Raw genomic sequence first — 15,400 nt, 5'->3', positions numbered from 1 at the left:
ATCTCCATCTTTGTACAGCACCCTGCGTCTCTGGCAGACCTATGGAAACTTTCTGGGCTGCTGTCTTTTTCTTGGCCTTGGTTTCTTTACTTCTGTTTTCACTCAGGCCCTCCCAGCCTTTACCTCCAAGTCTGTCTCCAGGAAACACTTTCTCCCATTTTTTTTTTTTTAAACTTCCCTAAGAGTGAGGGTTGAACGCATCCAAGCCAGGTGTCTCCCTTCTCTGCAGCCAGACCTTACTTCTGTCCATCCTAGAGGACTGTCCTCCTCCCTTTAATTCAGCCAAGGTAGGTTTGAATCTATTCTAAAGATAATTTAATAGAAACTGATACAAAAAGCCTTCTCCGGAGTCACCGGAATCTAGGTGGGGCGGGCGCCACGACCCCGCTGCCAACCCCCAGCCGCGTCCTCCAAGAGCCGCCTCCTCGAGGCCTCTTCCCTTTTGTCGCGCTGCCCGCGCTCGAGGGCCACTCTCCGCCGGTGTCCGAGCCTCGCGCGCTGCTCTCCTCCCTGCCGCCGCCGTCGAGATGCTGCGCTGCGGCCTGGCCTGCGAGCGCTGCAGGTGGATCCTGCCGCTGCTACTGCTTAGCGCCATCGTCTTTGACATCATCGCGCTGGCCGGCCGCGGCTGGCTGCAGTCGAGCGATGACAGCCAGACGTCCTCGCTGTGGTGGCATTGTTTACTAGAAGTCTGCGACAGCCTCATGACATATGCTTGGGGAAGGGCAGCCGCCGCTATGCTGCTCTGCGGTTTCATCATCCTGGTGATCTGCTTCATCCTCTCCTTCTTTGCCCTCTGTGGACCCCAAATGCTTGCCTTCCTGAGAGTAATCAGAGGCCTTCTGGCCCTGGCTGCTGTGTTCCAGATCATCTCCCTGGTAATTTACCCTGTGAAGTACACTCAGACCTTTAACCTTCACCTCAACCCTGCTGTCACTTACATCTATAACTGGGCCTATGGCTTCGGGTGGGCAGCCACTATTATCCTGATTGGCTGTGCCTTCTTCTGTTGCCTTCCCAACTATGAAGATGACCTGCTGGGCAATGCCAAGCCCAGGTACTTCTACACATCTGCCTAAGGTGGGGAATGAGCAGAAGAACATCACTGCTGCTGAGATAGATTCCAGAGAAAGAAACTGTTTCCCCCCGGAATACTTTGAACCTGTTTTGGGGACAATGTTCATATCATTAAACTATGGTCAAAATGCTAAAATAATCGGGGGAAAGTGTTTCTTAAGTGGTGTTATAGTTTCATATTCATCTTTTATAAATGTTTTGTAGTGTTAAGTAAGACTTACTTCTTTTAATTAATTACCTGATTATTAAGTTGGCTAAAAGTTTCATTCAGGCTTGTCCATAAGATTGATGGAAAAACCTGAATTCACTTTTTGGCCAACTCAATACTAATATGCCAATGCTTCCTTATATCTAGCAATACCATTGATATTGCATTTGTAAAAAAATATGAGTATGGAAGTAACCACATAATTTATAAGGTAAAAATGAGAAGGTTTCAAAGATTTGAGTAAATCTGGTTAGGTTTCTGTTTTTCCCAGATGGAACGGGTTGGGTCTATTAAGGACTGAGGAGAAGAAGAAGATACTGGTAAAAACTGTCAGTGACTAAATATTCTAAAAGAAACACACAAAAATATTTTTCAAGCCTTTGGCTATTCAAAGAAGCAAAATTGGTTCCTAAATGCATGTCATTTGTGAGAATTTCTAATGAATATCATGAATAATTGATTTGGGGCTAAGCTTTCCATTAACTTAATATGACATCTAGGAAAGTATTCTTTCATGGCCAAAACCTGTTGCAGTAGTATGGCCTCCTTAAGCAGTGAAATCTTAAGATGAAATTTTCTCTTTTAAAGTGGTTCATAGGGTGGGGGTGTGGTAGAAAGCTACTAGTAATTCTGTGCTCTTTGGTGTCTATATGCTCTAGACCAGAGTAGACTGGATGAAAAAATGGACTGGTCTAATTCATTATGACCTTTAAGTAGTAGGTTGTTCAGTAAAGCATTAGGAGGGCCATTCCCATCACAAAAGTAACATTCAACAGCCTAAAGAGAAGACATGGCTTGAATTTTTCATCTTTGGCTTCATGGGGCTCTAATCATGTAGACACAACTTCTGATAGATTGCAACTGTAAGCAAAAACTTAAATATGGTTAAAAACCTGGTTTCCTTTGGTAAACAGATTAAGAATATCTGATATAAAACACTTAACAGTAGAATTCAGGAATGTGGGATTTCTCTGACTTGCAAATATGATATATCACATGGAATATTATTATTCTTTTTTTTACTATTTGTACTTACATAATGAAAACCAATTCATTTTATATATCAAATTATTTTGTAAGTTGTAAAAATAGCAGTTGAAGTTTTATTATGAACTTTTCTCAATAAACCAGGTGATATTAAAAAAAAAAAAAAAAGCCTTCTCTACAAAAGGGTGTGCAGTAGAACGAATTCTGTGGATTAAACAAGGCACGTGCTTTCCCTTCCCCATGGCTTTTTCTGCTTCAGCGGCTCAGAAGGTAAAGACAGGAATGTTGGGGAAGGGCATGCAGCTGGCGCAAGGTGATAGGAAGCGAGTGTGACAGCGAGAGGGATGGGGCGCAGGGGAACGAGACGATGGATCGAAGCACCCCTCCAGACAGGCCCCATCGTTCACAGACGAATCTGGAAGGGATGCGGCGTCAGCGTGCGAGCACGCAGAGCTGGTAAGGCCGGGGCAAATTGCCGAGACCCGAGCTGAGCGGGGTCAGATCGATGTCCTCGGGCGCCCCCAGCGGCTGCAGCGAGAAGCTCTGCAGGATGGCGGTGAGGTAGAGGAAGAGCTCCATGCGCGCCAGCGCCTCGCCCAGGCACAGCCGGCGTCCTGCAGGGAGAAAGGACGCGGAGGAGCAATGAGACAAAACGGGGTGAAGGGCCTCCTCCACTTTCAGAGGAAAGCATGAGAATAATGACTGGGGACTCACAGACCCCTCTATCTAAAGGTCCGGGACAGACAGTTTAAGTATATTGTGGACCTCCTACAAGTGCAACCTTGCAGGGATTCGAATCCTGACTACCATTACTAGTTATGTGATCTTGGGCAAGCCAGAGTTTCTGGGTAGGTATCTGAAATGGGGAGGATAATAGTGCTTCATTAGGTTGCTATGAGGGACTTTTCCTGATGGCTCAGACTGTGAAGAATCTGCCTGCAATCCAGGTTGGATTCCTGGGGTCAGGAAGATCCTTTGGAGAAGGGAATGGCTACCCACCCCAGTATTATTGCCTGGAGAATTCCACGGACAGAGGAGCTTGGAAACCACTGAGCAACTAACGTTTTCACTTTTTTTCAGGTTGTTGTGAAAGGTAAATGGAGGTGAAACAGTGAGAATATAATGCTATGTTAGTTTAGTATGTGTGGGCCCTTGCTGCTCTAAGCCCTACTATCAATTAATTTCATCCTTATAACAACTCCCAGAGGTGGGCTTTTTTATGATCACCATTTCATAGATGTAAAACCCGAAGCACAGAGAAGGGAAGGAGCATATCCAAGGCCGAGCCACTAGAATATAACAAAGCTGGGGTCTGGCAGCAAAGTGCATCTTTTAGCCACCACTCTTACAGTTCTCAGAGGTAGCACTGGCGCACAGTAGGCAATGTTGTAGGTTACCTATTATTATGCACCCTACTACCTTTTCGAACACTGAGTTAAGCAGGAAAAGATGTTTTTTTCAGCCATTTAAGGACCAAAGGCAAGAAAACCCAGAACCGCTTCAACTGCACCACCCAGTGGAGAGCCTGATAATGACCATGTCCAAGTTGGATGACAATCCTGTTTCCCTGCCTCCCTCCACAAGGCTGTCATTTGCTATCAGCCTGTAGGGGAAGAGTTGAGAAGGAGAAAGGACATCTGCACATCTAAAGCTGAGGATTGGGTGGGATGAAGAAGTGAAAGGGTTTGGAGAGTTGAATTAGGCTTGGGGAATGTAGGTGGAATATTGGGCCAGAAAGACTGACCGTTGCCCTCCACCACTCTCACCTGCTGAGAAAGGCATGAAGGCAGGGCTCTTCTTGAAGGACATATTGGCATCCAGAAAATGTTCAGGGTTGAATTCCTTGGGCTTCAGAAATTGGCTGGGGTCATAGTGAACTGTATTAAGGAGGGTGATGACATCTGTGCCCTGCGTGGGTGGGGAGGCAGAATCAGTGGCCGGTTAAAAGGGCTGGGAGGTTCCCAGTAGAGGATTTCCACTCTACAGAGCCTGGGTCTACATCAGGAGTCCAGGAAATGGGTATGGGTGTCTAGGGTTCCCAGTGACGGGTGCTGAAAATGTTTCTGTTGGGGTCTAAGGTAGGGATGTCGGATACCCTCCTTGTAGAAACAAATCTGGGGTTCTTGGGGAGGGAGTAAGGTCTCCCAGAACAGTGTTTAGGTACAGGGGGTCCCCAGTATGAATTCTCAGACCTTGGGGATTTCAGAGAGGGGTCCTAGGGGTCACAGGGAAGGGGCCTGGTGTTCAGGACAGGGTCTAGTCCAGTATGGTATAGAATGAGGTCTTGGGAAGCGGCTGAGGTTCTGGATTTAAGGGCCTCAGATGTCTGTTGCTAGGGCCTGGGTCTTCCTTGCTAGAACCCTGGATGCCCATATCAAGAGTGTGGAATGCCTCTTCCTAAGGTTTTAGGTATGCTTTGCCAGGTGACCACTGCACCCTGGGTATCGTGAAGCCTCGAAAGTTCGTGTCCCGAGTGACACGGTGCGGTAAGCTCATGGGGATGACGTCTGCGAAGCGCTGCACTTCGTGGATCACCGCGTCTGTGTAAGGCATCGCCGCTCGGTCCTCCACCGTCGGCAGCCGCTCGTGTCCCACCACGCGGTCGATTTCCTCCTGGACTCGAACTGGGGTGGGGGGAGGGGAGAGCGGTTGTTGAGGGGATCAGCAGACTCGACTGTGCAGAGAAGAGGTGTGTGCATGCGTGTGGAAGCAGTCCAGCCACTCAGTGCTTTCCAGTCGAGGTCGGGGTCGGGGGTCGGGGGACGCTGCAGGGGTGCATGCGAAGGTTAGATGGAGGTTCAGAGGGAGGGGCTGGGTTCAGAGATGCAGTGAGGGCGAAAGTTTCGTCCCGCCTGGGCTTCCAGGGGTGAGGTTGTGCGGACAGGGTGACAGGGCTGCTTGGAGTCCAGGTCCCACATGGGATTGCCGGCGGGGCTTCGAGGACTAGGGCTGCTGGAGGATGGATGGAGAGAGCAGGGTGTGCAGGACAGCTGAGAAATCAGGGGTGGGGTGGGCGGCAAAGATCCAGTCGGTCTCCGCACAGCGTCCAGGCGGCCAGGAAGGTTAAGGGGAAGACCCAGAAGCAGAGTTTGGGGAGGCGGGGTCGCAGGCCGTGAGGTGGGAGGGGAGGGATTCTTGGGCAGGCCTGGGCTCTGGGCGTCTGTGCAAGTTTTGTGTGCAGGGTCAGAGATGAGTCCCAAAGCAAGGCCTTGCGGACGGGTCTCCGTCCGGGCAGAATATGTGGATCGAGGGAGCCACGTGAGTGGGGTCAGCCTCCAGTGGGCTTGCGGGTTCGGCTGTGGGACCCAGGCGTGAGGTGGCGGCTCTCGCTACCAGGCACACTGGGCGGGCGCTCAAGGTCTGTGGGCGGGGCTCCCGGCGCTCGCACCTTGCACTTCTGGATACTTCATGAGCAGTCGGAAGGCGTGGCGCAGCGTGGTACCCACGGTCTCAGTGCCGCCGAAGAGCAGATTGTGTGTGGTCATCAGCAGAGTATCCATGAAGAAGTGGCTCAGCGGGTCCTGCTTTTCCTGCAGGGGTTAAGGGCCGGGGATGTGAGCCAAGGCGGAGGGAGATCTTTGGGCGCCGAGACTCTGCACAGCTGCTACTGGGTGCCAGTTCAGCGCCTCCTCCGTTCAATTTCCTTTCCTTAGGGGATCTGGGGAGCGCGGAGGGCAGGGTAGGGAAAATCTCAGCCAAGCGGCCGATCAAATAAACAAACCCTGAAGGATTTCTTAATGAGCCTGTTAATTGTCGGAGGCCCTGAGTGGCCCCAGAAGAGCCAGGTGATCCACCTTCACTTCCTGGATGTGGGGAGTTCAGACCCAAACACGCTCATCTCGAGATCCTTGTTGGTTCGAAGCAGGATGGAAGGTCAGATCAGAGATGGGACTTCCAGGTAGGGCTTACTTACCTGTGCCATCTTGGTAAGGAAGCAATCAATGAAGTCTCGGGGAGAGTTTGGGTCAAGGGAAGCCTGGTGTTCACGGACGCTGCGGGCGATGATGTCCTTTATGCGTCCGTAGTTCTTAAAAAGGCGTCGGTGTGGCCCGGGCACCCAGTCCAGGAGGTTCGGAAAGATATTGTACATCTAAGGATGGAGCAGAGTTGGAGGGGTTGGGAGGAGCAGGCGGCAGCAGAGACGGTAAGGTGAAGGGGGGGGGTGTGTGTGTGTGTGTGTGTGTGTGTCTAGGGTGGGGCGGGGCCTGTGTGTCAGCAGAGCCCCTGCAGAGTGGGCGGGGCCGCCGCATACCTCGGGGGGCGGGGTCAGACGGAGAGGGCGGGGCCAATAGCAATTCCTTCCCTACCCACTTCTTCCCGGATAGCCCTGAACTGGCGGGACCCCCCAACCCTCTCGCCCATGGAATTCGGTCTCCTGACCTCTCCCCAGGGGCTGCTCATGATTTGGAAGTTTTCATTGATGAGGTGGATAATGGATAATGGTCGTCGTCGTAGTCGAAGCGGGAACCGAAGATAACAGAGCAGATAATGTTGGACACGGAGCGGCTCACCACAAACGTGGGGTCGAAGGGCTTGCCTGAAAGTGAAGGGCAAATGGGTCAAGGGGCGTGGCTCGAGACACAGTGTACGACAAACCAGGCCCCAGGCAGCAACCGCACGACATCCAACCCAACCGTATCAGTGTGACTCACAGCACTGAATGCCTGCTCCAGGCCACCTAACACAGCACAACAGCGCCCACAAAATATCTGGCAACACAACAGACAGCACAGAACGCACATTACCCTACACCACATCGACAGTATACTAAACAGCTGCACAGGGTATTCTTGGTGACACAATACACAGCATACACAATACAACTTTACACCCAGTGCCTGACAACACTACAACCTCACTCAGCAATGACACACAACACAACCCCTGACATCCAATGATCTGATGACCCAACGGATCACAGAAAGCAATACCAATACAGGGCATTCCCACATTGGCCATTACACAATAGCACAGCCCAGAAAACTGAATCTAGAGTTAACTAGACATGGTCTGGATTTTGGCTTGGCCTCTTAGTCTACATGTGACCTATGGGAACCAAATTCCCTTCTCTGAGCCTCAGTTTTCCCGTCTATAAAATGGGCTTGATGATAGTCTTCTCATGGGGCTCTTATAAAGAGTCAGTGAATGTGTGGCTGGGAATGCTTAGTTAAGGGCCATCATGCCATCATGAGCCAAAGAAAGGTGGTATGGTAGACTGAGTAATGCCCCCCGCCATGCTCCCACCCCCCCACCCCCCCCCACCAAGATGTCCATGTCCCAATTCCAAAAGCCTGTGCATATGTGATTAAGTTAAGGATCTTGGGATGGGAGATTATTCTGGATTATCTAGGTGGGTTTAATGTAATCACATGGGTCCTTATAAGAAAGCAAAGGATCTGAGTAGAAAAGATGATGTGATGGGAATTCCCTGGTGGTCCAGTGGTTGGTTCTTTGTGCTTCTACTGCCAAGGGCTCAGGTTCAATTCCTGGTTGGGAACTAAGATCAAGCTGCACAGTGTGGCTAACTCACAAACCCCCCAAAAGTGATGTGGTGATGCAAAGAGGGGGAGAGAGAGGAAGAGACATTGGCGGATGCTATGCTGCTGGATTTGAAGATGAAGGAAGGGGCTACAAGCTGAAGAATGCAGGCAGCCGAGAGGCTAAAAAAAGGTGAGGAATTGGATTGTCCTTTAGAACCTCCAGAAGAAGCCAGCTCTGCTGACCCAGTTTAAACTTTGGACCCCCAGAACTGGAGGAGAATAACTTTGTATTGTTTTAAGACATTAAATTTGTGGCAGTTTGTTGCAGTAGCAACAAGAAAATAATTCAGGCAGTTATTATTCTTTTACTTACATCATGTCATTTAATCCATGAGGTATTACCTGCCACTTCTCCCCCCAGAGTCAGCAAGATTTGGAGATCAGGGTAGAGGGCCATTTACCTTTCTCTGCCTCAATTTCTTCTGTAAAATGGGGTTCATGATAGTACTAATTTTGAGGTTTGGGTGATTTCTCTTTTCTAAAGGAGAACTGAAAAATTTTAAATTTACTTTGGCCATGCTGTGCAGCATGCCAGGACTTAGTTCCTGAACGAGGGCTGGAAACTGCACCCCCTGAAGTGGAGGTATGGAGTCTGAACCACTGGACCACCAGGGATGTCCCTGGGTGATTTTTCAAGGTGATATACAGAGTTTTGGAACAGTGCTGGCATATGGTAGGCATCACTTTAAATGTTGATTATTAACTTTTTTTCATGGTTGACAGCTTTGACCTGGGTTTATATCCCATCTCTGGCACTTCTCAGGCACATGACTAACCTTTCTAGGCCTCAGCTTCATCACTTGTAATAACTCCCTAGGTTTTCTGGGAGGGTGCAACTTGTCAACACATGCAAAGAGTTTACCATAGTGCCTGGAATCTGTAAGCACTGGATAAATGGGTATTAATGTCTGGCATGAGGACTTTGGTATCTAAGACTTTGGTTTAAATCTTGGCTCTTCTACTTTCTAGCTTTATCATTTCAAGGTGGTTGCTCAATCTCTCTGTGCCTCAGTCTCCTCATCTGCAAGATGGATTGTTCCAAGGCTTAAGGGGCTTGTGCCTGAAAATGTGCTTAGCACAGGCCCCCACACATGGTGAGTTTTCAAGAGCAGCAGCAGCAGCATATTACCCGCCACGATGACAGGCTGCTGCTGCTGCTAAATTGCTTCAGTTGTGTCCGACTCTGTGCGACCCGATAGATGGCAGCCCACCAGGCTCCCCCGTCCCTGGGATTCTCCAGGCAAGAACACTGGAGTGGGTTGCCATTTCCAATGACAGGAGCAGCGCTCCAAATAACACACAGAGACAGCACAACAAAGGGGCCAGGACATATTCTGCCACCCTGTGCATGCATGCTGAGTTGCTTCAGTTGTGTCCAATTCTGCGACCCTATAGACCATAACCTGCCAGGCTCCGCTGTCCATGGGATTCTCCAGGCAAGACTACTGGAGTGGGTGGCCAGGGGATCTTCTCCAGGGGATCTTCCCACCCCAGGGATCGAAACCGCATCTCTGCATTGGTAGGCAGGTTCTTTACTGCTAGCGCCACCTGGGACGCCCACTGTCACCCTACCTCAAGGAAACACAGTGTCACAAACGGATCCACCTCCAGGGGGCGCCTATCTTATCACCGGTCAAGTGAGAAGCCTCTAGGAGTTCTGAGTTCACACCCATGCTATTGTATGGGGCTGCCCTGACTCCCTAAGTAGGCTGGAGGTGAATGAGGGGTATGGGCTGCATGTGGGGAAATGGACCTTGGGTTTTCCGAAGCTCCTCCAGCAGGAAGTGTCCTTCTTCCAGGATCCGCTCCTCAATGGTCCTCTTCCCCATGCCGAAGTTGCGCAGAATTTGAACAGAATACTTTCTAAGGACTTTCCACCGGTCTCCATTGGAGAAGGCAATGCCTGGGTAGAAGGGAAGGGGCCAGCTCCACCAATGACCTATTCCCAAGATCGCTGTCAACTGAATCCCCTTTCCCGATGTTTGATAAGAGAAAGACCCCGAGTTTGGAATCTCTCCCCAGCCCTGCCAGTAAGTCCTTTCAGACCCTCTGGCCTGGGTCAGGTACCTCCTTTGAGCTTCCATAGGGCCTTGGGCTTTTCTCCCCACAGTCATGCTTACCCTGTCTCTGTTTCTGCTACCACAGACCTGACGACTCTGGGCTGTCACTGTCTGACAAGGAACCTGCCCTCTTCATTGAACTGTGAAAGCTGGGTGGGGGCCTGTCTTGGCCATCACTGTACTCCTAGGAGCACAATAGGAGCTGCAATAGGATATGCGGTCTCACATGTGTTCATCTCTGAGTCCTCTAGTCCTCCAGTCCTCAGGGAACTGGATGCTAAAGAGGAAGAAAGTATCATGTTTTGCCTTCATTGTGTGCATCATCTCATCGACCTCTTGTAGCAGCCTTCTCATGATAATAGACTGAGGGTGGAGAGGGGAGGGCCCAAAGGTGCAGGCTAGGCGGAAGAACCCTGCTGTTACCCTATGTACTGAATAATTAGATGCTGGCTATTTCTGGTAACAGATGATGTATATATATCCAGATGTTTTCTGTGTAAAAGTAGCGGGCATTTCTCTACCTCCTTGCATCTGGACAGGTGAGGTCATAAGATCACACCAGGAGACATGAAGGTAGCAAGTGTACTCAGTATCCAATAGGTGTTCTTTTTTTCTCTTTCTTTTCTTTTAAAAAAAATTAGAACTTTCCAACTTCAGATCCTGGGGCAGCTGGGACCCATCTAGTGTAAGGGCAAGGGGGAGCTGTAGTGATTCTTTAGGGGGAGACGAATAGTCTAGGAGATAGGTCTCCAGGACCCCCTTTTCATTTAGAGCAACTTTCTTCTTTCCTTCCCACCTACCTCCCCTTCCCTCTTTTCCTCTTTCCTTCCTTTTCTTTTTGTTCTTTCCTTCTCATATATTGGGCCGTGCCACACAGCTTCCTTTGAGTAAGAGACTTATGTTACAAAAATTCCACAAGACTAGGTGACTTCCAGACCTACAGAGGACAAGATACTGAACTAGGAGAGGTTTGGAGTGAGTGATGTGAGTTGCTGGGTGGATGGGGATGAAGCTGGGTGTGAGTTGGGTTGGGGACGAAAGTGGGGATGAGGGGAGATAACGGGGTAGATGAGAAGTTGGGTCTGAGATTAGCGTGGGGATGGAACTGGGTAGAATGAGAGTGATTGGTGGATTGGGGTTGAGATTGAGCTTGGGGGTTGGGTCGATATGTGGTAGTATTGGTTTTGGCGACAGTAGAGGGATATAGGTCAAAAGTGAGACCTAGGGACTGCAAACTTCAGTAGGTGACTGAGATAGAAAATGGGGCTGGGGAGGAAAATGATAATGGAATTGAGTTTGACTAAAGGATCAGGATGGGTTAATACTAGATTTTACTATGGAGATTGGGAGAGGTTTGTAGTGGGAATGGAGGCTGCAGTGAGGTATAGTCAGTGTTGAGAGAGAGATGGAGTTGAGATTGAAATGGGAACATGGAAACAGGGTTGGTGGGGATCGGGGAGAAGTGGACAATACAGACTGGGGCAAGATAATTAAGCCACTTGACTGAGATGGAAATTTGATGATGTGGTTAGGGTAGAGAGAAGCACTGCAATGAGAGTCGGCGTTGGATTGGGTTGGAGTTGGGTGGAGATGGGAATGGGTGTAGAAGTACAATTCAAGATGGCTGAAGGAGGGATTTCCCTGGAAGTCCAGTGGTTAAGACTCTGCTTCAAACACAGGGAGTATGAGTTCCATCCTTGGTCAGGGAACTGAGATCCCACATGCCGCATGGCACAGCCAGAGGAAGAAGAAGAAGAAGAAAAAAAGGTGGTGGTGGGGTTTGGGGGTGGTGAAGGTGGGACAGACTTCACCCTACTTGGCTCCACTCCACCTGGGGTCATCAGTGAGATCAGAAGTCCTGAGTGTCACCAAAATTGGGAGGCCATTCTTCTGCCCTATTCCCTCCCTCCGTGTGGAATGGGTGGGGAGTGGAGGAGGTGGGAGCAGGCTCACCGTTGCCCTTGGTGAAGTTGAAGAAGACAGGGTAGTCGCCGCGGCCACCGAACTCCTCCGCCTGGTCCACCAGAGCCTCCTTCACGGCTTGGTACCCGCTGAGGACCACCACCCGTCTGGGCCCCAGGTACACCGTGTACACTGCGCCGAATTCCTTGCTCAGCTGAGGGTAAGAAGCAGAGGTCACAGGGGGCTCTGGGGCCAGGGACCCCTCTCCCTTAGCCCTCCCTTCAGCCAAGCCTAGTCTTTTGACCTTGGTGAGGGAGGTCAGCATATCTTGGGAGCGAAGCTGCAGCAAATTTCCTAGGAATGGGAGGGCCCTGGGGCCTGGGGGCAGCCGGCCCTTGCCCTTTGAGCTGGTGGTCAGGAGTAGACAGACAAGAGCCAGGATCAGGAGCAAGATGGCTGTACTTATGCTGTCCATGGTGCAGGCAGTTGCAGGCACCTGGGTTGGGAGTTGGGCAGGGAGAAGGCAGCGCTGGGGAGGGAGTGAGAGCCTTTCACTCCTCATCTCCCTCTGGAGACTTGCCTCCCCCAGCCCCCAGAAATGGGAGCAGATGGAGAGGAAAAAGGAAGTAGAGAGAGGGAGACACTGGAAAAGGCCAGGGGATGGGAGAAGAGATGGAAGGAGAGGGGAAGGGAGGGAGAGAGAGAAAAAAGGGCATGAGGTAATCAAAATACAGAGAGACAGAAATCAAGACCGATGGAGGGGGACAGAAGAGAGATAGAGACAGAGAGACAGAGACTAAAAGAGACAGAGTTACATGCAGAGATAAGTGAAAGTGAAAGTGAAGTCGCTCAGTGTGCCCGACTCTTTGCGACCCCATGGACTGTAGCCTACCAGGCTCCTCCGTCCATGGGATTCTCCAGGCAAGAGTACTGGAGTGGGTTGCCATTTCCTTCTCCAGGAGATCTTCCCCACCCAGGGATCGAACCTGGGTCTCCTGCATTGCAGGCAGACGCTTTACCATCTGAGCCACCGGGGAACAAAAAACAGAGTGAGCTATCTGGATATCTGTGCATGTCTACCTTCTATGTATCTAGTTATCTGTTTATCTATTCAGGAGTCAGACACGTCTGAACAACAACTACAATCTATTATCTGTCTGTCTGTTGTCTGTCTTCAGTCTGTTATCTATCGATGTCTATCTATTTAACTATCTGCCTACCAGCTATCAATTTTCATCTATCATCTTTCACATAGGGATATAGAGAGAGAGAGACACACAGGAACTGAGACAGACAAATCAAGACAGAGAAATAGCCAGACAGAGAGAAGTCACAGAAAGAGAGGCAGACAGAGAGAGACTAGAGAAGGGAGATCGAACTAGAGAAGACACAGAGCTAGAGAAAGAGACGAGAGATGGGGGGAGACAGAGATATACCCTGACGGAGAGACATAGAGATGGACACTGACAGATAGGAGGAAGAGGGTGACGAGCAGATGGAGAGAGGAGGCAGAGGCAAGCCCAGAGGCCAGTGGAGAAGAGAGTGACAGACACAGAGAGACATGGAGGGAGAGAGACAGACACTCAGACGGACAGACAGAGAGACGGGCAGGGGACATTCGACGGAGACAGGCAGAGACAGCGGGAGGGCATAAGCAGAAACAGACCGAAAGGTGTCCTGAACCCAGGAGTCACATTGCAGAAAGAGATGCCACCTGGCTGGGTAAAGTGCGTCACAAAGACGCCAAGCCAGTGCCAAGCCCTGGCTCGGAACTCTGAAACGCTTTGGTAAATTCAAGAACAGGGTCCCAGAGACAGCCCCTGAGAGATAGACCCAGAGACCCCTCAGAGGAGCTGACAAGGCAGACCCCGGCCAGTCTCAGGACAGGGAGATGGAGCCAGTGACCCTCTCTCTTGAGAGTCACCCCTCTTCTGTGACCAGCCCTCTACCTGCTGAGCTGCTGAGGGGTGTGCTGGAGGGACCAATCCGGCTGGCAGCGGCTGCTCCAGGTGTGCGCCCAGGAGCTCGGAACTGAGGGGTGGGAGCTGCCCTTAAATCATCTCCGTCCACCCCTGCTTACCACTCTTTTCCCTAGTTCATCTGGTGAGTGACTTAATCCCTCCCACTTTCCTGCCTTCCTTGCCTGGGCTGGGGCTCACAGCCAGCTGGAATGAGGCCTCGAATGAGTGCCTTGGGAGCCCTGCCTTCTCCTCCCCTGGGCTGACCTTACCTCTTCTCACTGTGGCCAGTGCTGGCCATCTGTCCTGGATTGGGGGTGAAGTCTTCTCTATTTTTGTTGTTGTTGCCACTGGGGATCCTGGATCTAGTTCTGGGTCTGGTTTAGAACTGTAGGGCTTTGGCCAAATGAAGGGGTAGGGATGAAGTCAGGGTCTCTGTACTGGGGTGGGAAAGGATTCTCATTTTCTGGGGCCCCGTTTTCACAGCTCTTCTCACCCTTCTCTGTCTCTTGCGGTTTGTCTCTGAAATTCTGTACGTGTCTCCGCTTTGGCCTCTGCATCTTCTTGTCTCTTTTTTATGTCTCTGTTGCTCCCCGTCTCTCTTCCTCTGTGTCTCTGTCTTTCACCATCTCTTCTGCCCCCTCATTTTCTTTGTGGCCTTTCTCTTTGCTCCCTGCTTCTCTCTCTCCACAGTTTTTCTCAGTCGCTCTCTCCTCCTGACTGAGTGTCTGTCTGTCTCTCACGCCTCCAAGAGGTGGAGTGCAGTGGACAGGACTGAAGCCAGACTGAGGATCAAGGAAGACTTGGGAGAAGGGCAGGGCAGGCAGGAACCTCACTAGACAGGGCCTCAGATGTGAAGGGTACCCCCGCTACTGCCCACCTCCACTTCTGCCTCTCTCCTAAGCCCCCCACCTGCTCTGATTTCTATCCTTGTCTCTTTACCCCCAGAAACTGACCACACTCAACTCCTAGCTAGGTCAGAAGGGCAGGTTGCAAAAACCTGAAGGGGGCTAGGACTCTAGTTCCTTGGAGGGTAAGGTGTGCGAGAGAGCCCCAGAGGTTAAGAGTCTGCAAGGCCAAGTGGAGGTTTTGTTCCGCCCTCCACCTCCCAGGCAACCAGGTCCATTGGTAAACACCATGGTGGTTGTTTTTCACATGGAGGGTGGGGGAGGAAGTGCTTCGAGGTCCTGGGGAATTTGATATCCCAGATCTCAGGCCCCTGTTAGGGTGGAGGTGGGGCCTGTGCTACTGTTTCAGTCCCAGAAAGGCTGGTTAGGGCAGGTCCTGGAAGAGGGGTAAAGGCTTGATTATGGGATTATGGATCTCTAGTTTCCCTTGGCATGAACCCCTACTTCTTGGGGAGAGGAGTAGTACTTGATGTATGGGAACCCCACAAGTGACTTTTCTCTGACCCCAGAACTGGGTTGAGAGGGGCCTCTTGGGACTTGCCTTAGTGGGGAACTTGAGACTCCTGAGAAAGGGAGTTTTAAGGGGCTTTGAGTTCTTCTTATGGTCTGACTTGCTGCCCTGCTGCAGAAGGAAGGTAGGGTAGGGAGGGATGTATTGTGAGTTTCCTTAGCCTCAACACTGTTGACATTTGGGCTAGTAATTCTCTTGGGGTGGAAGCTGTCCTGTGAGTGGCAGGATGTTTAGCAGTATCTCTGGTTT

At 50.7% G+C, this 15,400-nt stretch overlaps 1 protein-coding gene, 1 non-coding gene and 1 pseudogene across 2 annotated transcripts; 1 reads left to right on the top strand and 2 right to left on the bottom strand.

The window, feature by feature from the left end:
- The first annotated feature begins 455 nt into the window (after nt 1-455).
- LOC113876486 lies at nt 456-1,216 on the top strand (annotated as a pseudogene).
- Nucleotides 1,217-1,273: 57 nt separating this feature from the next.
- Nucleotides 1,274-13,895, bottom strand: LOC113876485 (cytochrome P450 2F3-like). The gene is given in 11 exon segments (XM_027515755.1): nt 1,274-2,886; nt 4,039-4,180; nt 4,709-4,896; nt 5,661-5,802; nt 6,186-6,362; nt 6,653-6,714; nt 6,717-6,809; nt 9,566-9,715; nt 11,826-11,988; nt 12,079-12,270; nt 13,724-13,895. Coding segments are annotated over 10 exon segments (1,470 nt in total). The 5' UTR covers nt 12,250-12,270; nt 13,724-13,895; the 3' UTR covers nt 1,274-2,704.
- On the bottom strand, nt 12,740-12,811 carry TRNAC-GCA. Its single transcript has one exon. It is a non-coding gene; the product is annotated as a tRNA-Cys (tRNA).
- Nucleotides 13,896-15,400: the final 1,505 nt, after the last annotated feature.

Source organism: Bos indicus x Bos taurus, chromosome 18 (genome assembly GCF_003369695.1).
Source record: "Bos indicus x Bos taurus breed Angus x Brahman F1 hybrid chromosome 18, Bos_hybrid_MaternalHap_v2.0, whole genome shotgun sequence".
NCBI classification, from domain to species: domain Eukaryota; kingdom Metazoa; phylum Chordata; class Mammalia; order Artiodactyla; family Bovidae; genus Bos; species Bos indicus x Bos taurus.
The sequence above is the reverse complement of the archived record's forward strand: the minus strand, read 5'-3'. Positions and strand labels throughout refer to the sequence as shown.